Here is a 17,488-nt window from a genome sequence, read left to right as displayed (position 1 = left end):
AAATTTAAATTACACTTACTTTTATGCATTTGATAAATTCATGTTTTTAATGGGAATCAAACCTATAACCTAAATAAATGTAGTGGCATGCTTTACCCGTTGAGCTACAAAGAGATGCAAAGTGTAAAAGAAAAGTCATCCTCAAGGATTCTCAAGTCCTGCTCTAGCCAAATCTGGGTCAAGGTTGCCTGTAAAATTAGGCCTCTTCTGTCTTATTTCTCCTCTAATTTTCTGCCTGGAACTCTGGGGACCCGAGCAGACAGACGGCAAAAATAATAAAGCCCAAATAAGTCACACAAATTCAAATCTTGGTTGGCTGGAGGCTGGCTCCAACAGCAAGTGGGTTAATACCCGCATCGGCGAGTCCATAAAGTAGTCTGATGTTTAGATGAATCTGTCTAAATATACTGCTCTAATTTAGATTCATGGGGTGTTTATCATTTCTTCCTATTAAAGGCCTTACGTGGGTTTCATAACTACCCAGCAACGTATCATTTTCTACTATATGAGATGATCTAAAATTTAAGCGATTAAAAAGATTCAGAGGAGAATATAAATTCATACCACAGAAACTAGATCGCTGTGATTCATGCTCTCATCAGACACTGAATATGATTATGATCTCTTCTCTGGAGCTTTTAACACGCAAGGCTAAATCAAGCACGATAGCACCACCGAGGACCCTTCCGACAAAACAACAGCTTGTCACTGAGTGTTTAAAAGCTTCAGCTACCTAATGTTTTATTACTTTATGGGTGAGCTTTTCCAATTAACTTAAATCACTAGTGACTATGCTACCATATCAACCATTTCGCATTTACATATTTATGAAAAACAGAAACTGCAAAAAAATGCAGCATGAAGTTAAAACAACTTGGTTTTCAAGTCAATTCAACCTACTATTTTAAGCTTTGACTTGTGATAACTTCACATAACTTATAAAAACAAGTTGAAATTGTTAAACTTAATTTGTTAAGTTAAAGTAACAAAAAGTATATGTTGATTTGACATCATTTTTACCCAAACTTTTTTGCACTATGTAAAAAGTGAAAAGTTGGATCAAAAAATTCTTCAATTGGTAACATCTAAAATAATGTTTAAGTTAAGTTTATTTCAACTTAAATGTTTCATTTACTTAATTTTTCACTTAAACATATAAGTTTCAATATACTCACCGCTGACTGGCTTGCATGACCAAGGGAAATGCGAATTTCATGCTTGTTAAAAAAAAATTACTTGCATGGAGGATGCTGTTTGCATTATAAAAAGTGAAAGTTTGATTAACTTAAAAAAAATTACTTTAATTGTGAAAAAAAAAATTCAAATTAAATTTTCTCATTTTAAGTTAAAAATTGAGGTTGAAAAAGCTTTAAGGTGTCAAATCTTATAGGAGTATTGGGTGTTACCAATTGGAGTAATTTTTACACCTAAAAATGAGAAGATTTTGTGAGAAAAGTGTTACCAATTAAAGTACATTTTTAAATAAATCAAACTTTAACTTTTTATTAAATTAGTGTTTCTGTGCCTTAGTAGATTTAACAAAGATAAAACGAGTAAACTGTTAAAAAAATATATTTTTTTAATCAAAATTTGAGTTAAAATATCATAAAAAGATGAATAATTTGAGTAATTCAAATGAACACTTTATTGAGTAAATTCAGCTTCATTTTATCATGTATAATTCACTTAAATTTGTAAGAAGGAAATTAACTTAATAATTTTATGTTGAAACTTCATGAATGTTTTAGTAAACATAGCTAACTAGGCAGTAGACTCGTAGTTCCCAGCAAGCTTTGCATGCGACTGCATTTGGACAGTGAAATTTAAATTTAAACACTATTTTATGTGTTTTTAACAAAAAAGAAAGACTTTTTAGTGTTTAATGTTCATTTATCTTTGAGATTTAGAAGAGTTTTTGTTTCATCTTTGAGTTTTTTAGTTACCATGCTGCCCAAAACTAAACTGGGTGGGCGCGTTGATTGAGTAAACAATTCGTGCCCTCATCTCACAGAAAGATAAAGTCTAAATCAATGTTTATGGAAACAACAACAAACCATAAAAAAGTTACCTGTACCAAGCAAAGTAAATTAAACTGAGTAATACTAGAACTATTAGTTAACTCAACTTAATTTTGTTGCGTTTGTATTAAGTAATATTACAGTGTTTATTATACTTAAAAAGGCTACAAGTGACTCAACTTAAAACATCAAATGCAGCCACTTGCCTCAATTTTTATAAGTTAGATTTAGGTATTACTTTTTAAAGTGCAAGTAGTGCGGGATTTCGGCAATCACATTGCTTAATTCGTGAGATTTGCGTTACCCGGCACAAATTTGCGTCTATTTGCATCTTTGTATTGTCTTTGAGTTTCGATTCTTACGATTTGCGTTCACTCGCTTCATTCGCGCGTATGATGGGAATCGATGATAGTGCATTAGCTTGAGAACATCTGAGGTTTGTCCTCTCCTCAATTACTTGATGTCACATATAGCATAATAAACCCATATAAAGTGGAAAACACACCCTTCTACTACAAAATTAAGATAGCCGGAATGCTTTCAACCATAAACGTCTTGTGTAGAAGCATTAAGATACTACATAACAACAGATGAACACAGTTACATAATCACATACTGTATAGCCTGAAAAGGGGCCACGACATGAATTAGACATTCTGTGGCACCAGTTGGTCGAGCCAAAGCGAACAATAGCTTGAAAATAACAACATTAGCGGCGTGGACAGAATTAATGATGTAGCTAGTGACCCACATCTAGAGGAATACTGCTTCACCAGAGGTGATGGGAGCACTTGTGCTAAGTGCAGATATGGTGGGAAGCTATTTTTACTGACAGGAACTGAAGACAGTTTGCCGTGTGGCTGTGTTATTAGCCGTTCCTCGTTACAAAATGGTGAATTCTCCCCTGCTCTATTTACAGCAATCGATGGAGAGCTTCAATCCTATTGTACGCCAATTTAAAGAGGGATACGCTAAACCTAATAGGAAGAGCTCTGATAAATACTGAATTACATTTCTATTCTGTGCTATGTCCTTCCCACTCATTTTGCGTCGTCTTCGCCAGGCTGTAAAAAGACAAGTGTTGGGTAGTGTGTCAGGTAAGAGCTGGCTCTGACAAGTTGCTCGGCTCAAATCTCTGTGCTGAATTTCATAAGAGAAAAGTTCTGGGTAGATGTCTTTCTATCACAGAACCAATATATTCGGCAGCCCTTTTGTAAGTGCATGAAATTAAACAGGTATTCATCTACACAAACACACACAGTACATTACATAGACACATTCACACCTTACGAGCAAGACCATACATGCACTGCTGAAATCAGAAATCAACATCTCTGTGGCACTCTTGCATCATTATAGAGATTACAAAATAGGGTTGTGCCGAAAGACAATGATATTGATATAGTCAGGTATATCTCTACGATGCCATGATATTATTTGGCTTTTTTGCCCATGAATTTTTTACACTAAATTAGTATTATGTGTTTTTCATTGTAGCCCCATCCAGTGTTGGGAAAGTTCACTTTCTACATGAACTAGTCCAAAGTTCAGTTCATAAATTTTAAAATGAACTAGTTCAGTTCATGGTTCGTACTTCAAAATTTTAAACTAGTTCACAGTTCCAAAAATGAACTAATTTATAGTTCTTTTTTCCCATATTATAAAAAAAAATTATTGCAATAATAGCCCATATAAAACCACAGACAGCAATTATTTTAACAGTTTTAACACTGAAGCTAAATGCGTCAGATTTCATCTTCATATCCAACTTTAAATCCTTATCCAACCAGGATTCACATTAGCATTGACTGTCATTACATTTTTGTATTTGCTTGCACATACCTTGAAAGGCTAGCCGGGTGCTTCAAGGGTGTCGTACACTGGGCAAGAAGCACTGCGCGGCGTCACGTATAAGACAACTTGCATATCACACACCGCACGCGCACGTTAAATAATGTGAACTAATCAGAGTCTATTTCAAGATCCAAAATATGCGTTATGTTAATCGTTAACGATTTGGTACAATACGATTTGGTTATTTTTGAGCGCGATGCTAATGGTCTAATCAGATTCAATAGATTATGCTAAGCTATGCTAAAAGTGGTACTGCCAGACCCCTGAGATTAGCTGAATGGATTCCAAAACGGTAAAAATCAAATGTTTAACTCTAGGGGAGCTGGAAAATGAGCATATTTTCAAGATTTACACTGTCAGAAAAAAAGGAACAAAACTGTACATTTTCTGCTGATGTGGTGGTACCCTAAGGTTTCATTTTGTACCTTGACAGGTATACAAAACATAATACACCGTTGTACCTTTTTGGGTACATTACTGTACCTTAAAGACCTATTCTGTATGCTTAAAGGTGCAGTTAAATATTTTGTACATTTAACTAGTACAAACTTGTTTCTTAAACGTACACAATAGTTCCTAAAGGTATAATATTGTACCCCAAAAGCGACAAGATTTCAATGTGTTGTATACACATAAAAGTACAAAAATGAACCTTTGAGGGAACCACCCCAGTGACAGAAAAGGTACAGTTTAAACCTTTTTTCCTGACAGTGTAGAAACAGTGCAGAGATCTGTCCTCAATGACTAAAGACATCCCTGTAAAAACATGTTTGTTTGCGCGTCACTGACCTCTTTAGATTGAGGAGAGCCCAAGGGATGCCAGTTGGTGTCTTAAAAGCTGGCAACAGCTTCTCTCCCAGTTCAACAGCTTTCTTTCTAAACACCTAAAGAGAGAGAGAGAAAAGAGAGAGGGAAAGAAAAAGGTTAGGTTAGTTTAAACTCAGCAGTACACCGCACCAGAGAACCGTGTAACCTCTGGCAACTCCTGCCTCTCCATAAACTCGCCATATTTATTTTATCATTCATATTTGCATGGTCTATAGAGTCAGCTGACAGACATAGAAGCATTGATATTCTGCCGAGGGCAGGATCCTGGAGGCAGCTGATAACAGCAGATAAGATGAGGGCACACAGTATACACGTCCTGCTGTAAACCTGCTGCCTGCCTGTCATCTTCTGTCTGCTACCTGGCCTTTCATTTTTACTCCTTTGACATTTTAAACCGACGGGGGATGCTACAAATCCCTGGACCAGCAAATATGATGCATTTCCGTCGGGTGAAGAGATGCTATCGAATTAAGCCAAACGCTCTGGCGAAGAAATGCATGACCAGGGACATGCCTTCAGTTTAACCCTTTATAGGGCACTCATTGAAATCTTTGGAAATTCTCATTTTTAACCTCAGAAAGCTAATGGGGGATGTTACAGGACATTCTTTAAAAAAAAATTAACAATATTTTTCATCTTTGGCTGAGAGAAAACTACATTACTCTATTACTTCAAATAAAGACAGGGGGAGGGCACTTTGAATATGTGCGGAAGTGACTAAATATGGTCACTTGCCCCATAAAGGGTTAAGTAAGGCTTTCGTAGCATCTTGCATCATTTAAGTGAACTATTGCATGACCAACAACATTTTTTTACATATTACAAAAAAGTTTGCTTCTGTACTTTTAAGATTTAAACATGTTAATGATTACTAATAAGACTGAATTACGTAGTGGCAAAGATCAAGGCAGACCAAGCTGCTAAATAAGTCTGAAATTTAAACGTGGGACAAATGTTAAAGGAATAGTCTACTCATTTTCAATATTAAAATATGTTATTACCTTAACTAAGAATTGTTGATACATCCCTCTATCATCTGTGTGCGTGCAGGTAAGCGCTGGAGCGCGCTGCAACGCTTCGATAGCATTTAGCTTAGCCCCATTCATTCAATGGTATCATTTAGAGATAAAGTTAGAAGTGACCAAACACATCAACGTTTTTAAGACGAGTAGTTATACGAGCAAGTTTGGTGGCACAAAACAAAACGCAGCGCTTTTCCAAGCGGATTCAAAAGAGGAACTATATTTTATGGCGCACCAGCACTTTTGGGAGTACTTCGACTCGCCTGAAAAGTCCGCTCCCCTTCTCACTCTCATAATGGGAGAGGGAGGGTGTTACTGCGCCGAGTCGAAGTACTCCCAAAAGTGCTATTACGCCATAAAATATAGTTCCTCTTTTAAATCCGCTTAGAAAAGCGCTACATTTTATTTTGTACCACCAAACTTGCTCGTATAACTACTCATCTTAAATAGGAAAAACGTTGATGTGTTTGGTCACTTCTAACTTTATCTCTAAATGGTACCATTGAATGAATGGGGCTAAGCTAAATGCTATCGAAGCGTTGCAGCGCGCTCCAGCGCTTACGTGCACGCACACAGATGATAGAGGGATGTATCAACAATTCTTAGTTAAGGTAATAACATATTTTAATATTGAAAATGAGTAGACTATTCCTTTAATAAAGTTGACATCCAAATGTACGTGCCAGTAAAAAGATCAATTTATGCAGCACAGATTTATGAATAATTATTTAAATTAATTGCTTCATATATTAAAAGAGTTAACTATGAAAGATGAACACAGAAGCGTATGCATGCACTTTTGCAGTAACCTGGATGCAGATCCAGCAAGACATCATATTAAAACGTGTTACAGATCTCACAGTCTGGAGCTCTTAACAAGGACGCTCTCATCTCCACATACGTCATTCGGTGTGCATATTAACAAGAAAGTCAACACCTCCAAGTATGCATAGCTCTGTAGTGTTTTCCCCAGCGCTTAGACAGCCAAGATGAAGTTTGTGGGCTTGTCCTTGGCACTTCAAACACAAGGAGAGCCACATACCTGCCCAAGTGAATTCATTGATGGGCAACTCAGGACTTTGGCAAATTGTCTGGTTGTGTTTTACTATCAAGGCAGCCAATGCCATGTTTTTATGGGAAGTTTTAAAGAAGTTAACTTGCAACATCAGTTCTATACATCAAAAACAGTCGGCCAATTAATCAACGAGAAGTGACCTAAACCGCGTGCATAATACTGACTGAGTATAATTGATTAGTGAAGTACATAATGTTCTCTGACTGATTAAGTTATACATATTACACACGCGCGCACACGCACACACAATTATTTAGATACTTATAGAGGAAATAAAACAGCTAGGAAATTTGTAGGTAACTCAAAAATGTCCTCTTTTCATCACACAGAGTGGTGTACAAGTGTGTAGGAACATGTGCCAGACACAATGCAGGTGTTGGCTAAATGCTGAATATCCACTAAATAAGATATATTGCCTTGTCAGTAGATGGTGACTGGAGAACCTCATAGGCCTTTACCCAGATTAGGGTGATGACTATGGGGAACGGACCAGGCAGAGCTGTTGAGAGCAAGCTGGACCTTTCACACTAACCCACAGAGCAATGTGGACTACAGACGAAAAAATGTTGAAAATATGCTAATGTAAAGTCTATCATTAACATTAGTTAGTGCTGTGCAAGCAAAGCAGACAGTGAGGCTGTCCTTGTGATTTCTGTAAGTTCACTGAAGCACGGCACTATTACAAAATGAGAGTAATGATCGGAATACTTCATTAAACGGAGTGAATTTTTCACAGACACTTGTGGAGGCCCGAATTAGGTCTAAAAGATTAATGGCTGTGAAAGAGAAGCTATTATCGGATCAATCCCAGGTAAAACGGACCGACCAAAACAAGGTCAACCTGCATTACCTAATGAAAATCACAAAGCCTACAAGCCCAGCTAAACTCCTTTTAGCAAATTAAAGTAATTTATTGCATTTTCATGCCATGAAATGTTTAAAACCACTCTACACTTACTCTTTTTGTTGTTCTGCTCTATTTATTCTTTCAATTCGATTATTCTTCTCTAAATGTGACCCTGGACCACAAAACGGGTATATCTATAGCAATAGCCAAAAATACATTGTATGGGTCAAAATGATAACCAAAAATAGATTAAGTTCATTTAAGATATTTTGTAAGTTTCCTACCATAAATATATATAAAAAAATGTATTTTCCATTAGTAATATATGTTGCTAAGGACTTCATTTGGGCCACTTTAAAGGGGAGATTTCACAAGACTTTTTTAAAGATGTCAAATAAAACTGTTGTGTCCCCAGAGTACATATGTGAAGTTTTAGTTCAAAATACCATATAGATAATAATATGTTAAAATTGCCACTTATTAGGTGTAAGCAAAAATGTGTCGTTTTGGATGTGTCCTTTTAAATTTAAATGAGCTGATCTCTGCACTACATGGCAGTGCTGTGGTTGGATAGTGCAGATTAAGGGGCGGTATCATCCCCTTCTGACATCACAAGGGGAGCCAAATTTCAATTACCTATTTTTTCACATGCTTGCAGTGAATGGTTCACCAAAACTAACTAACTGGGTTAATCTTATTCACATTTTCTAGGTTGATAGAAGCACTGGGGACCCAATTATATCACTTAAATATGGAGAAAGTCAGATTTCAAGATATGTCCCCTTTAAAGGCGATTTTCTCAATATTTAGATTTTTTGCACCCTCAGATTCCAGATTTTCAAATAGTTACCAAATATTGACCTATCATAACAAACCATATACCAATGGAAAACTTATGAATGGTTTTGTGGACACATTTTATTTTATTTAGAAAAAAAAAACTTTCATAATATAGACATGTTACTGCAATGCTTTTTTATCTTGGACATCCTCACATTGAAGTCCCAAGTTCATGTGCAAAGTTTGGTTTTAATATGTGAAAGAGTTCCTTAGATATGAACTACTTGCTGTTTGGCGACTACGCCACGGGTGTCTTTTGGGCTGTGATGGGCAAACGCTTCCGAAAATCAAAAATCCTTCTAGTAACTTTTGTGAGGCTTGGTCCAAGGATCATGTACGTCCAGTTTCGTGAAGTTCGGACAAAATGTGTGACCTTTTTTGGTTTTCTGTTCAATCCAATATGGCGAAAGAGCGACATGGATCTGTGACATCATGTCTTCAAGCAACTTAGACCGGCACTGCCCGAACGTTTTAAAGTGAACGGGGTCTCTGTGACAAACTAACAAAATAAAGAAACCTTATAAATTTGTTTGGCATTTATTCTATAAATCACAAATAAGGGATAGAAATGTGGTTTATGCAAGATTATTTATTAGATCATGATTAATAATACTTAAATTTTACACAAATTCACAAGCCAGGGCTCTGATGGGGTTATAAGCTGTCGAAACGAAAAGAGAAATAAATAAATAAAAATCCCTCTTTGTCGCTGCAAACCAGCGCTGCACTGCATGAAATATTGATTTTCACTAAAACCTGACCTGAAGACTTTACTTGATATCTTTCAGGTCTAACAGCAGGTAGACAGGCAGAACATAACTATGCATTAATAATTAAAATCTTTAACTAAAACATGACTACACTGTAAAAAATTCTTTGCTGCCTTAAATTTTTTAGTTAAATCAACTCAGATATAGAAGTCATGTCAACTTACAAAAAATTTAAGGCAGCAAATATTTTTACAGTGTATGAACAGTTTATTAAAAAGAAATTCATTTTATTTCTTAAAAGCTTTAAAATGCTAAACGCCAGCCCCACAGCTGTGAACATAATTTACGATTACTTAAGGTCCGGTGCAGTAGATCAAGCTATAGAGTAAGCGGGAGACACTTTTGAACGAGGCACCTGAAAGCAATTACTCTGCACACTTCTACATATTTATCTTAAGTCAGCAGAGCACAGCAGCTACGGCCCATGAGGCAGAGCCTTTGACTTCGACGGCTTGTATATGCACGACCAAGACGGATGAGAGGAAAACACAACCAATAAGAAACAGCGTTTCCCACTATTCCATTCAGAGCCCTTTGACACAATGTCCCGCTGGACGTTGAGTGATCTGTTGGAGGACAGAGCTTATGTCATTGTCATCTCATTAGCAGAACATTAGCGGCCATCAGCGTTCGTCACAACTTGATAAAAGTACACGTTAAAGCTGCATGTGTCATTTTAAAGATAAATCATGACCTCTATGACTTAATAAGCTCACATTCTTGTAGCCATTTAATATGAGTAATACACCAAGGGTGAGAAGGAGGACGGATAAGTATGTCCATTATAGTGATAGAACCTGGTGAGATTATACCCATTAGTTGATATATTGTGCCTACTTGACCAATTATCCATTTTTAGTAACGCTAAATACACTGTCATGTCCAATAAGAAAAACATATAGCACATACTGTATATTAGGGGTGGCACGGTTCACAAAGCCCACGGTTCGGTTCGTATTATGGTTTTAGTGTCACGATTTTTGGTTCTGTACGGTTCTTGTTGTTTTTTTCTTTAAATCGTTTTCACTCCAGAAATTTACAGGGCAAAAATGTCGCAAATGGCGCACTTTATGTTGACTTTCGGTCTTGTGGCCTTAAATTGCGTGTGCTCGCTTATTCTACGAGTCCGTAGGGTGTCCCATCTGTCATTTTTACGCTTTGAAGTGTGCTCATCAGCGCCTCCTTTGCCCCCTTGATGCAGCAGGCTCGCGCACTTTACCAACCCAGAAGTTCTTGCGAAAGAGCAATCAGACCAATCGGAAGGAAAGAGTTCACACTGATGGGCAACTTCTCTACCCATTTCCGGCATGACGCTCGAGTTTGTCCCAAAATATGACTCCGGTGCACCAACAAGGACTCGCATCAAGGGTCCCTAAAGTCTGCACTAGATGATGTCATCAAAGTGTGGACTCTGAAGAGGACCACAAGTCATGAGTGTGCCATTTGGGACAGGGCCAATGACGTCAGCGCTAAGTGGGCGGAAATGCGCGTAGAGTGCGCAAGACCCCTTTCACTTAGGGGTTTGCATGTCAAATTTGAAACTTTGCACGGGGCTCTGCAACCCAAGAAGCACAAGGTCCAGGCGAATCTGGCCGAGCATGACGTCTCATCGGGCCGGCACCCAGTCTGCGCGTCGAGTATAAACACCTCCCCAAACGGACCGGACGCTCGCGCTGTGGAGCCAGACGAAAGTATATAAGGCTGCAGGTAACATACAGGCATGCGGCTACATTTCGCATGCGTCGAACCGTGCCACACACACGGTTCGGATGTTTTTTCATATACCGTGCCACCCCTACTGTGTACTACACAGCAAAAAACAGCTAAAGTCAACTCCCAGCCTGGTCTTAGCTGGTTTAGCAACCTGGCCTAAATGTGTTTTGGCCACTTTTTAAGCTGGTCAAGCTGGAATACCAACTTAAACCAGATGGTTTTAGGAGTTTTTTTTATTAGGGAATGTAGAAAAGCATTAACTTCACAAATATATAAGCCATCGGCTACCTGTCTGTCTATCTGAATGTTGCTATTGACAAACCCATGTTGGTCGACCAATAGTCCAGCAGAATTGACAAGGGCAGCCCAGCCAGAACAAAACTGATAGCAGCGTGCAGCGAACTGTTGGGCTTTGATCTTCTCCATCATCACTGCAGAAGGAGTAATGTTCTCAGAGACAGGCTTATACGAATGTGATGAAAAGCAGCTCGCCTCTCTTAACGCAATATCTTTTTCATCTTAAGGGAAAACATTGTAAAAGTGATGTATTAAAGATATGTACAGAGAGAACCTTTTCTCAGCACTACACTAAATGAATAATGAAGTCCATGATATTTCCCCAAGGTTGGATCTGAAAACCTGAGCGAACGAACTCTTTTATGAATGCGGCCCGTAAATTACACCCAGAGCTCCTGCCGAAAGCCGCAATGTCTGTGATGGCTTCCTTTTGGCTGCAGTGCTAAACGAAGAAGACTGCTCACATCTGGTTTGTGCAAAGTACATACAACACAAAAATATGTTTCTGCAATCTCTTAGATCTAGTGCTGAGCGAATTTAAAGCATCTCTTCTTCTGAGTTTCAGTCTAATAAACCAGAAACAGATCCATTGAGATTAATGTGCTTCTGGTGGGTTGTTCGTATGCCTATAATGAATTAATTCTGCGTCACATGTACAGTCATGTGATAGACAACTGAGGAATAAATTGATTTCCGCAAGGCTGAGCAGGCATCTTTTAACAGGACAGATATATGCTAACACAACGCCATTGTGCTTATAACACGACCAGATGAATGGGCAGCGAGGTGGAATAAAAAGTGGAATATATTAGTGGTGGATCAACCTGTTCAATTTTTCATAAGACACTGATGCCTCTATGTGCAGAAATGTCCACTTTAAAAAAAAACTAAACAAAGAAGAACATTTATTCAGTCCCAAAATTACGATTTTTTTTGCGATCTTGCATAATTTCTAATTTTGCGCAAAATAATTGCAAAAATATCTCATAAAAATAAATAAAAATGTTCTAGTATTCTTTCATGATACGGTGTAGATGGGGTTTTATTTCACTTTATTTTACTAACGCACATGCACATCTCCTTTTAGCACGCACCCCGTTATATAGGGTAGCAACCCTGCACCCCATAGTTAATTTCATGAACACCCAATTCAGAGTCTTCACGGGACAAACTCATCATTAACAGAACACCCCGTTAACCGGCGGAAGCATTAACTCGTTTGACTCAAACCCGCACATTGCGCTCTAATTAAAAAACCTTTATCAGTCTTCAGACAGACCGTGAACACAAATAAGCACAGGGCCGTTTGAAAACAGCTGTCTATCAGCGTGTATGGAATCGAGTCGAAATGGTCTTGGGTTTTAGACCTGCAGTCCCGCCCGTGCCTTTTGATTCCACAGCCGCATCCACACGGCAAATGACACATTAATAAATAATCCACCCGTTAAATCAAATAGGGTACACGCAGGACTCTGGCACACGTGCGTATGCCACCTGTCAGCGTGCAAGGATCGCACTCCTTTCTCCTTTCAGGCTTTGCACTTGAACGGACACATACACACAGGCCAAATGTCCATACGGCGTAAATAGGTACACAAAGATGGTTATATAAAGCAAAGTTTAGGGAAAATGTAGTTTTGGATATGTGGTTATTGTGTCCATGAATTACTGTATATATTTTATAAATGACAGCTGTTTGTATGTATTTATACTTTGTACTTATTTGTCCTATTTTTATTTGTTTCTCTATTTACTTGATTATGTACCAGAGAACTTACTAATTTAATATTAAAGGGACACTTTTTTTAAATATGCTCATTTTCCAGCTCTCCTAAATATTTGATTTTTACCGTTTTGAAATCCACTCAGCTGATCTCTGGGTCTGGCGGTACCACTTTTAGCATAGCTTAGCATAATCCATTAAATCTGATTAGACCATTAGCATCACGCTAAAAATAACCAAAGAGTTTCAATATTTTTCCTATTTAAAATTACGGCAGAATGAAAGTATAGTTCCTAGCCATATTGGTCTAGAAAATCACAACTTTCATTCTGGCGTAATAATCAAGGACTTTGCTGCCGTAACATGGCTGCAGGAGGCGCAATGATATTACGCAGCAGCCGAAAATCGTCCTCTGCTATTAAAAGTTTCCAAGGGGACTATTTTCATGCGCTGCGTAATATCATTGCACCTGGAATTACGCCAGAATCAGAGACTAGTTCCTAGCCATATCGGTCTAGAAAGTCACAACTCTTATTCTGGCGTAATAATCAAGGACTTTGCTGCCGTAACATGGCTGCAGGAGGCGCAATGATATTACGCAGCAGCCGAAAATCGTCCTCTGCTATTAAAAGTTTTCAAGGAAACTATTTTCAGGCGCTGCGTAATATCATTGCACCTGGAATTACGCCAGATTCAGAGAATAGTTCCTAGCCATATCGGCCTAGAAAATCGCTACTTTTAATTTTCCGTCAGTCTTAGTACAAGATGTAACTACATAAGAGTCATGTTTTAATTAGGAGAAATATCGAAACTCTTTGGTTATTATTTAGCGAGATGCTAATGGTCTAATCAGATTCAATGGATTATGCTAAGCCATGCTAAAAGTGGTACCGCCAGTCCTGGAGATCAGCTGAATGGATTCCAAAACGGTAAAAATCAAACGTTTAACTCTAGGGGAGCTTGAAAATGAGCATATTTTCCAAAAAAGTGGAGTGTCCCTTTAAGCATTTATGGTATCCCAGTTAGAAAAATAAAATAAATTCTCACAAATTTCTGATAAAAAAAAACCCTGTAATTTTGATCACAAAAATCACCAAAAAAGTCACAAAATCCTGGTGGGACTGTCTTTTTGTTACAAGCCTAATTATGAAAACAAGCGAAAATGTGCCAGAATAATATGCAGCTATCTCTCTCGCCTCAACGTTTGGTTGTTAATGGCATGTTTGAGAATGATAAACAGTGTGGCCATATCGTTGCCATTCAAATGGAAATGAGGAGCAGGCAGAAAAGATGAGATGGATGGCATGAGATGACAGAGAAGAAAGATAGATGGAGAGAAGGCTTTTAGCATTGTGATGAAATGGGCCAGTGGGATGCACCTGTGCTTACTGATATAGCAAAACTGATCATGGGAACTATGAGAACGTAGAGCCGTATTGACCCTGAACGTCATCCCACGCTATTTTAAAGAAAGAACAGGATTTGTGGTGTGTAATTTCACAGGCTACTGACAATCGAAAGAAATGCTGTTAAGGCTGTGCGTTTTACATACGCATACACATATACATGCACACAAAAACTATTAAAAACAAAAAGCATTGACACTATTGACAATGCTAATTGAAATGGCGTTGGATGGCCCACCCTGTACATTAGTTGCCAAGGGTATCGATTGAATATTGATAGCAAGCTAGGTACTGAAGCCAAACTTTTGGTATATCTGACCCTACTATCTACTATATACAGTAAGTGATGCTTTTATTGCATTACAGTACCTGACTGAGATAAAGCACACAATCGCAACAGGACAAAAGATACTATCAAGTACTTTATTTGCTGACCTTTACTCAAGACTTCCACAAAAGGCACACTTGCATGGCTCTCACCAGACGATAAAGAGGTCTGAAACCACAGCGATCAGATAGGAGCAGTCACAGAGAACCAGGAAAGAAAGAAGGATTGCTTTGCGTACACCTGTCAAAACACTCTGTGAAAAGACATGTCATCGTCACACTTTCCTTTTCCTCCATGCCTCTCTCTCTTTTTCTCTCTCACACACACTGTCGTCAGGCTTAAATGTTAACATGACAAAGAGAAAGATCTGCCGAAGACCTACATGCCCTCAAAGCCACCAACTATCACTGATGGTCTTCTTATACTAACCATCCATAATAAAACCATTCATAGTTAAACTTTGGAAGTACCTGCCATGAAAAAACCTAGAGTTTCCCTTGAACATGAGTAAATTTTGACTTATTCTGCATGCAGCTATAATCATGTAAAAAATGTATTAATCAGTTGAATCAGGAAACAATAAGCCAATTTGCTTATTTAACTGTAAGGCGGGACTACAGCTGCCTATTTGCCAATATAAATTCTCCCATTCATTTTTATACACAACAGCCTGTCTCTTGTAATACAAAATCTGATATAAATCTGCTAATAAAAGTGACCTTTCAAGGGAGAAGGTCAATAGAGATTGCCATTGTATTGAGCTGTAAATGAGAGCAACAACACAACATGCTGTCATACAAAAACTCCCAGACCTCTTTATTCTTGCTAGCATGCTACAGCTGGAGAGATTTTAACCTTTAAAGAACCAATAACTGACTACGGGTCATGTGGGAACTGAAGCAGTTATTCAAATATATCAACGTCTGAAAAAATAAATAAAGATTTACGGCTGTGCATAAATTTATCAGGCGCCATGCCATTGATTTATGCAGACCTTTGGGCAAAGTATTTGTGCTTCTCCGAGAAAAAAGTTAGTGGCAGAAATTTGATCTATTTCAGGACAAGCTGTGCTTTTTTATTTTTAAATCTCTACGAATTCACCAAATACAGACCTCTGAGTAAATTATTAATGCATTTCAGCTTGACATCAAAAAATAAATGTGAAGTCTCTTCACTGTATTTTGCAAAGCACGGTTAGCAGCAGTGGCGGCCAGTGACTTCTTTTTTCGAGAGCGCTTTATGCGAAGTTAATCACAACATGTATGTAGCCCGTCATGTGTGTGGTTTGTAATTTCGAAATGTGTGTTCTGCGCGTTGAGTGAACCTGTGTGCATCACGTATCTTGTCAAAATAAGTGCCTGCTGCAGACGCATCTAAAGGGTTTATGATAAAAGAGACGCTCATGTTTGCCAGATACTCGCATAATCTCATGCATAAACAGAGTTTACTGTTAAAGGGACAATAAGTAGGATTTACCCCATCTAAATTGTATTTTGCATTCAAACGAACAGTGCTCTCTAGCGCCTCGCTTTTCCAAATGCGTGTTGCAACTACGGTAGCCGTAGGTCTCCTTGTCCATTTCAGCTGGTTCACGTGTTCTAATTGAAAACGCGCTGTGGAAACGCGTTGGCAGGTTAGTGCTTTTAGTCCCTCTCGGCTATTATAGTTTATCAGTATTTTCAGAACGACATGGAAGCCTCCTTGGACTTACCCGTTCAATGTAAGTAAAGAGCAGAAATTTCACTGGCAGAGGTCATCTGACACCAACGAGGATATACAGTATTTATGAATAAAAACATTGATTTTGATTTAAAAAACACTTTTTACTACTTTAAGAAATGCGGGCCAGGAAGCGGGTCGGGTATAATATATATATATATATATATATATATATATATATATATATATATATATATATATTTCTTTGCGGTCCGAGTTGCGGGCGGGTTGTTTATACATTGACCCGCGCATCACTGGTAAGCGTCGATAAGAGCATGGTTGTGTGTAAGATATGCAACAAGGAATTCACATATCACCGCAGCACATCGAGCCTCAAGTATCATCTCAATGCAAAACATACAGCAGCTAGCGTGGACATTAGCCTGACTCCGGGTACAACGACTTGGTTGAACAAAAATAAACAATATTTTGTTAAAGGAACACGCCCACATTTTGGGAATTTAGCTTATTCACCGTATCCCCCAGAGTTAGATAAGTCCATACATACCTCTCTCATCTCCGTGCGTGCTGTAACTCTGTCTGACGCAGCCCCCGCTAGCTTAGCTTAGCACAAAGACTGGAAGTGGGTGGCTATAGCTAGCATACTGCTCCCAATAAGTGACAAAATAACGCGATCATTTTCCTATTTATGTGTTGTGATTTGCAGTGTTGGGGGTAACGAGTTACAAAGTAACGGATTACAGTAACTACATTACTTTTTTGGGTAACGAAGTAAAGTAACGCATTACACTAATAATATTGGTAACTACACTACTTTACTAGACTATAGGAACGCGCTTTCCTGCGTTACCCAAGCAGTGTTTGCCTGGGTGTAAAGTTCTGTCTGTTTAAGTGGTGCGTGCATGCGTGTCCCTGTACGTGTGCCGTTGCCATAGAGATTGATTTGACGTAGCTGCTGGTGCAAAGGGGAGCGGGAAATGAAGACGGAGGGTTTCAGCCACTGGGGCGATATTCACATTACTTTCAGCGTATTGCTCGAAAGGACAAAAATATTCGTGTGAAATGCACACTATGCCCACACGACAAG

At 38.3% G+C, this 17,488-nt stretch overlaps 1 protein-coding gene across 1 annotated transcript in view; it reads right to left on the bottom strand.

Moving 5' to 3' along the window:
* The window catches only part of man1a1 (mannosidase, alpha, class 1A, member 1), a 147,393-nt gene that overhangs the window by 48,859 nt on the left and 81,046 nt on the right, over positions 1-17,488 (bottom strand). Inside the window, exon 5 of the mRNA XM_055187219.2 lies at positions 4,662-4,756. Within this exon, the coding sequence (XP_055043194.1) occupies positions 4,662-4,756 (95 nt within the window). The remainder of the gene's footprint in view (positions 1-4,661; positions 4,757-17,488) is intronic.

This window comes from Misgurnus anguillicaudatus, chromosome 18 (assembly GCF_027580225.2).
Source record: "Misgurnus anguillicaudatus chromosome 18, ASM2758022v2, whole genome shotgun sequence".
In the NCBI taxonomy this organism is placed as follows: domain Eukaryota; kingdom Metazoa; phylum Chordata; class Actinopteri; order Cypriniformes; family Cobitidae; genus Misgurnus; species Misgurnus anguillicaudatus.
The sequence above is the reverse complement of the archived record's forward strand: the minus strand, read 5'-3'. Positions and strand labels throughout refer to the sequence as shown.